The following is a 7,574-nucleotide window of genomic DNA, read 5'->3' as shown; positions in this document are numbered from 1 at the left end:
TGACTGGGATAATTGGGATGGGAGTGTCAGAGACAGTGCGATTGGCACAGGACAGAGCGGAGTTTAGGGCTGTTGTACATAGGGTCGCAATGAGTCGCAAGCGACTCGATGGCACATAACAACAACAACAACCCTTCACCCATCAAATTTTGTGCCCTTGTGATTCACCACCCCCCTTCACCTCACCCTCTGCTCCCACCTTGACCCCTTTTGATCCTCATACATGTTCTATAATAATCGTCTTATACTGTATTTGTCGTTATGGAACAAATGTTCTTATGGGACTGAGTTAGTTCCAGATACAGGTTTTGTATGGGCACAGTCAAGTGTTCTGGGATTCCCATTCTTTTCATGGTTAGCCATAATTTATTGTGATCTACACCATCAATGCCTTTGCATAGCTAGTGAAACACAGATAAACATTTTCTAGTACTCTCTGCTTTTGGCCGAGATCCATCTGATATTGGCAGTGATGTCCGTAGTGCCACAGCCTCTTAAATCCATCTTGTATTTCTGGTAGTTCTTTGTTGATGTACTGTTCTGGTAGCTTTGGATAATTTTGCTTGTGTGATAGTAGTGATACCATTCAACAAGTTCCACATTTTTTGATCACCTTTTTTTGGAATAGGAATAAATAAGCATTTTTTGCAGTCAGCTGGCAAAGGTGGATGTCCTTCAGATTTCTTGGCACAACCTGGTGAGCACTTCCAGGTCTGTCTCTGTCTTTGAAATATGTCAATTGACAGTCCATCAGTTTCTGGGGCCTTGTTTTTTGCTAAGATTTGAGTGAAACTTTATAAAGCAAATTGCTTTTCTATTCTGCTCTTCATACACATTTCTGTTTTATGACATTAATTAAAATATCCAGTGTAACCACATTCTCCCATTTCCTGCCTGTGATTTCCATTAATCCTTTTATCCTATCCTTCTTATCATATGAGCTTTAACCTTGAGCTGGACTGCTCTTTTAATTTTATTGTTTGATTATCCTAAGGAGGAAGTAATTCCCTGACAGACCTATTTATTGTTTGGTTGAGTGGTTAGCCACAGGGATGAATTTTGTTACAGGCTGCCTGGAAGACTAAAGGTCATTGTTTCAGGCATTCCACCTGTTTCTGTTGGACCTGTAAACCCTCACCTTTTTATGTTTTTGCTTGTTTGTGTGTTGTTGTTTTTAAACATTTCCCCCACTCCATCCAGAATACTGTGATCTCTTTTAGAATGAACTGAGTAGCATCTAGTTCTGATTTCAGACCATGGAAGTTGAAGTTCACATATTCATTAGTCCTTTAGAATAATTGTTTCAATACACTTTTGCTTTTCTTCTTATTTTTCCAAACAGGAACAATAGTTGCATCTTAGATGACTGTGCACAGACTTTTAAAACCCAGTCACTACTCACCAAAGTAGAATGTAGAATATTGTTTTGTGGATTTTTGTTGTTAGGTGAATCTAGGCAATTCAAAATCATGTCATCCTGTGTATGTTAGGTTGAAACTGTGCCTGATCCTGTGCCATGCTTTTAAACTATATTGTGCTGCTGAAGCCCATTGTTGTAATCACTGTGTCACTACCTTCTTGCTGAGGGTCTTCCTCTCTTATGCTGACTCGTCACTTCTTCAAGCCTGATTTCTGCCAAGAACTGACCCCATGTGATAAAATACCCTAAGTATGTGAGATGATGTTGACTATCTGCCCCCAAGGAGCACTGCGGTTGTGCTTCTTCTAGGATGTATTTGTTTATTGTTTTGGCAATCCATGGTATATTGAATACTCTTCATTTATACTCTAATTCAGAGGCGTCTCTCTATCTTCAGCCTTCATTATTCATTTTCCAGCCTTCATTATTCATTTTCCAGCATATGAAGCAATTGAAAATACTATGCCAAAGACCAGGCACACCTTAGTCTTGAAATTGACATCATTCCTCCCCAGCCCTTTGAAGAGGTCCCTTGACAGTAGATTTGCCCAATGCAACACATATTTTTACTTCTTAACTGCTACTGTATGGATATTGTTAGTAGATCCAAGGAAAATGAAATTTTGACAACTTATCTCATTGGTGCACGGGTGAGGATGTTTGTTTTCTTCATGTTGCGGCGTAAACTATACTGAGGACTATAGTCCTTGGTCTTCTTTAATAAGTGCTTCAAGTCTTCTTTCTGAAAGCCAGGCTGTGTTCTGTGCATAGCACAAGTTGTTAATAAACTTTAATCTTGATGCCACTTTCTTCTTCAAATAATCCAGCTTCTCAGATGATTTACACAGCATACAGATTGAATAAGTGTAGAGAAAGGACATAGCCCTGACACTCACCTTTTCTGACTTTAAACCATGCAGTATTCTCTTAGTCTGTTCAAACAGTGTGCAGATTAGCATGAGCAAAATAATTGTTCTGGATTCTCATTCTTATCTGTGTTATTATCCATATTTTGTAATTGCAGAGTCAGTAACACAAAAGTAAATCCTCATTTTCTACTCTTAACCAAGATCCATCTGACATCATCAGCTCCTCCAACAGCCTCTTCTGAATCTAGTTTGAATTTCTCTGTTTAATGTCCTGCTCCATTCCTTTTTCAGTAATCTTCAGGATTTTACTTTGTGTGTGATATTAATGGTAAATTTCAATAATATGATCACTTTCTTTTTTTTTTTTAGAAATGGGCACAGATAGGGATCTCTTCCAGTCTCTTGACCAAGTAACTATCTTACAAATATCTTGGCATTGACTACTGAGCAAGGACAGAGCTGCACCTGTTTGCTAAAACACTTCAGCTGGCATCCCATCAGTTGCTGGAGTCTTTTTTCTTAATGCCTTCAGTGCAGCTGGACCTCTTCTTTCAGTATTCTTGATTCTTGATCATATGTGACTTCCAGGATTACTCAGCATCAGCCAGTTATTTTTGTTGACTTTGTTTCTTTCACTCACTTCCACCATTTTTTATACTTTCCTCACCATTCCATATTTTATCTATAAAATCCTTCAACTCGAGCCTTTCTTTTAATGTGCTTTTCAGTACATTCACCTTGATAAATGCTAAGAAATGCTAAGCTTGTACTTCCTTTTTTCCCCTAACTCTAGATCTTCTCACATTTTGTTATGCTACTTTTCCTTCTCAAGCTGCCCAATGAAATTTCTGTGCAGCAATCTTATTTCACTGGTGGTTCTTTTATTTATCTTCTCTGCACTGAAGAGCAAGTTACAGAGTCTTATGGCATTTCTTTGGACCATGTTTTTCCTTTCTTATCTTTCTTGTTGATTTTTTGTTTTCTTTGTGGATGATGTGTTCTACAATTTGTCTAGTCTTTGTTAGTGTTCAGTGCATGAATTCTATTCTTGAGATGGTTTTAAATTTAAGTGAGATAAACTAAGTTTGTGTTTTGGCTCTGTGGGCTTATTTCATATCCCTCAAGCTTCATTTTCAACTTGTGTATGAGCAAATGATGGTTTGTCCCCTTTTGTTCCTTGATCTTGTTTTAATTCCTAATACTGTACTTTTCCACTCTCTCTTTACACAGATGGGTAGTGAGTGTGATTCCTGTGTGTTCTAGCTGCGTCTTTATTGTGTACTTTTTAAAAAAACAACACCCCACCATAATGTACAGGGATTAAATCATTGGGTATTAAAAATTCCATCATGTGGTCTCTGGCCTCATTTCTGTCAGTGAGGCCGTATTTGTCAGCTGTCTTAGTCTTTGTTTCCAACTTTTGTGTTGCAGTCACCACTTATTATTATTGCTTCTTGATTTCACGTTTGGTCAGGTTCAGCCTGCAGAATTCTCAGTTACATCATCTTTGACTTTTATGGTCCATGCTTGCATTTGAATAAATTGTGCTTACAGCTTTTTCTTGTATGTTTATGGATATTGTCCTAGTACTGACAGCTGTTTACTTCAGGAAAAACATTGAAATGTTCTTCCCCCTGCCACACCCCCCAACCCTGAGGTACCATTCCTCTTCAATTTGTCATTCTCAGCATCGGACCATACGATTGTCTGATTTAGAATGGGCAGTTCTAGTCCACGTTGATGTTACTGATGCCTAGGTTGTTGATCTTTATGCATTCCATCTCACTTTTAACAACTAATTTTCCTCAATTACTGTTCATATTTTATATATTACAAGTACATATTAATAATGGATGCTTGCAGCTGTTTCTTCTCATTTTCATTTCAGCCACAGCAAATGAGTTTACTAAAAGTTGATTAACATTAAATATTCTAATAAGCATATTTGCTTCATTATTTGTTTTTCATTTGTGTATTTGTATGTTTTTTTTCTCCCTAATTGTTATTTTGGTTAAATATATGTAATGAGATGTTTGTAATTTACTACTGTTTATTTCCAAAACATGCATTAACCCCAAAAGAATCTCTGTACCTTTAGCAGTAACTCCCCATTCTTTCCTGAACCTCTCCCTTCGACCTTTCAAAAACAAGCTCAGACTCACTGTCATCTAGTCAATTCCCACCCACAGTGATCTTTCATCAGCCTTCCAAGGTGTGAGTCTTAATGAGAGGAGACAGCACACATTCTCCCATGGAGCAGATGTAGTTTGGAGCTGCCAGATAAGTTCAGCCTTTTGGTTAGTAGTGAGATAGATATTGTGTATGTTAACTCCAGCAGAGCTCTTCTACCCAATCCAGGAAACCACTAAAAAATGAATGATTTTAACACTTTAAAAAGATTGCACATGACAAAAAAAAATCTGTGATGTAATTTACATGATGTGCTTTTCTTTTTTCCTAAGAGTTTTATTTCTTGTCTATTTAAAAAGTTTATAAACGTTAGTGGTACTAGGAATTCTCTTTGGAACAGCCCAGCCAGTTCTTATAGTATGCTTTTTTTTTTTTTTTTTTTTACATTTCAGGTCTCATGAGTTACGATCCAAGATCCTTTCGTTGCAATTACTTCTGTCCATTCTGCAGAATGCAGGACCTGTTTTCAGGACTAATGAGATGTTCATTAATGCTATTAAACAGTATCTTTGTGTTGCACTCTCAAAAAACGGAGTGTCATCTGTTCCAGAGGTTTTTGAGCTTTCTCTTTCAATATTTCTTACATTGTTGTCAAACTTCAAGACACACTTGAAGATGCAAATTGAGGTATGTTTTGCATTTAGATATTAAGATGTAAGTTTACTATTGATGATCTCATCTGGTTCATGACAAATTAGTTTTAATGCACTAGATAGCTCTTGTCAAAATGTGACTAAATACTCCATTTAAAAACAAATGATTCTCATTCAACCCAGATGTGCTTAGGAAATGCTATCTACAGGCTATATGAAACACTAGGAATACAATTACCCTAAATAATTACCCTAAATGAGACAAAGCCCTTGCCTTCAAGGAATTTAAATGAGGTTGATTCAAAGTGTCATTAATTTGATCCTCACATTACCTTTTTCATTGTGCATGACAACAACAAGTATATGGTGCAGAATAATAAATTTGATTCTGATTTGCACAGTGGTCACATTGTATGTAAAGAGGTTAGTATTGTAGTTATTAACCTTTGAGTCAGAACCAATTCATAGCTGACCCTCCAGTGGATTTTCAGATGCTGTAAATCACTTGGGAGGAGATTGCCCATCTTTTTCCTGTGGAGCAGCGAGTGGATTCAGACCAGGTGTTTATCGTTGGCAGAATAAGGTCACCAGAGCTCTCTAATGAGGTTTATACAGAGCTCAATTATTCTTGAAAACTTTCAGTATCTGTTGCCATCAGTACTTGAAAAAGCTTTGATAGCTTTTGACAGTTTTTTAGTCTTTGTAAAAACTGAATTTTTTAATAAAGAAACTGTAAATTTGCTAAGTGAAATCAGTCACAAAAAGACATATATCATTTAAGACCACTCTTTAAAAAACTAGAGGAAGATATATTAAGGAAATATGGAAAATAGTGGTTTCTGCCTTGCATTTTTTATTAGCATCTAAATTTTGTGTTTTATTGGCTTAATGGCTTCTTTTAATATTTTAAAAATACTGAGTTGAGATTTAATTATTCTTTTAGAAAATAATTTTTTTTGTGGTTCAGTTTTCACTTTTACATAATGTTTGATAGGAACAGCAGATTGCTTTTTATTTATATTAAGCATACATTTAATCATATTCATGATTAAAAAAATTGTAGCAGCATATACAAAAGACATTTATTCTAGAAATTCCACCCTATTAAAATACTAATGATCCTCTATTGGTATCTATCTATTAAAATTTATTTATAACATTATAATGGAAGTAAAATACAGCCTTAATATTATGGGGTTTTTTTTAGCCTTAGTTTTTAAGTTAAGTATTTTACTTGGTCCATATTTTTGGATAGGGAAGGCTTTATAGAAATAGTTCCTGGTACCTCAGTGTTGAGTTTTAGAAGTTTATCATATTTCTATTAAAAGAATACAAGACATTTAAACTAGAAATAGTTACTGTTTTTAGATAATCTTCCCACTTACTTTAGGTAGTATAAATAAAACATTTATAAAGCTGCCTGTTTTTATTATATTATATTATTATATGTTTTACTTATTATGTTTTATTATTATTGTATTATTATATTACATCTTATGGTTTTTTATGTTGTACTTAATGTAACAGTAAAGAATTTTAGTAGACTGTGCAATTATTTATAGACTTTTGAACACTATGATGCTTACCCTCTTTGCACCAAATTTTTTTTTAAAAATTCCCTTTGTGATTGCTCTTCTTACAGGGTAAATTTGATACTAAAAATTTCATTAACATGAAAGAAAATACTTCTAAGAAATTTGTTCATAAATGATTAATTTTTATTACAAAATAATTTTCTATTTTAGGGTTCTTAGAAATATTTTATTTATTTTACTTTATTACTTTGTGTGTGTGTACCGTCAAATCAGATCTGACAGGTACATGAGGAGATTGCCACTCCTTCTCCAGCAGAGCATTTAGTGGATTCGAACCGTGTACCTCTGGGATTGCAGTGCAGCTTCTTGCCACTAGGCCACCAGAGCTACCTTTATTTTAGTTTTTTTAAGTGACTGTTTTTTCTGTACACTTTGTATTGCAACGGGATTATCAGGATAAAATGAGATAAGTGTAGATATGCTTTTTTAAATAATAAATTTATTTAAATACAAGATGAGTTATGTTTCACCTTAAAAAATCTGAACTGAAGAGTGTAGAGAAAAATGTTATAAAGGATCCCCAAGCCAATCTTTGAGGGATCAGCTTGTATTATAATTGATTACTTTTGGATTTATAATACATAATATCTCACAAATATCAGTGTGTTCTTTTTCTTCATTCTTTTTAATGACACTTTTTGTAAATAACTTGTAATATGAAAATTATTTGCTCTTGAATTAAACTTTATTTCATTAGATTATTATCACCTTTCTGCTTGGTATTATTTAGTGTAAAGAAGAGAAAGAAAGTATTTTAGGGTTTTTTATGTTTTTTAGATAACAGAGATAGCCAGCCACTATGGGACTTAAATCTTTTTTATTGTTGTTGTTGTTGTTGTTATATGACATCGAGTCATTTGCTACTCATAGTGACCCTATGTACAAGAGCTCTAAACACTGTTCTATC

General features: G+C 34.6%; 1 protein-coding gene across 1 annotated transcript in view; it reads left to right on the top strand.

Annotated features, from left to right (window-relative positions):
- The window catches only part of ARFGEF1 (ADP-ribosylation factor guanine nucleotide-exchange factor 1 (brefeldin A-inhibited)), a 166,829-nt gene that overhangs the window by 79,549 nt on the left and 79,706 nt on the right, over nt 1-7,574 (top strand). The window contains exon 9 of the mRNA XM_006880532.1: nt 4,872-5,106. Coding sequence (XP_006880594.1) covers nt 4,872-5,106 — 235 coding nt within the window. The remainder of the gene's footprint in view (nt 1-4,871; nt 5,107-7,574) is intronic.

This window comes from Elephantulus edwardii, unplaced genomic scaffold, assembly GCF_000299155.1.
Source record: "Elephantulus edwardii isolate Elephantulus edwardi_28Jun2011 unplaced genomic scaffold, EleEdw1.0 scaffold00008, whole genome shotgun sequence".
In the NCBI taxonomy this organism is placed as follows: domain Eukaryota; kingdom Metazoa; phylum Chordata; class Mammalia; order Macroscelidea; family Macroscelididae; genus Elephantulus; species Elephantulus edwardii.
Note: the sequence above shows the minus strand (reverse complement) of the source record. Positions and strands in the feature narration are given on the sequence as shown.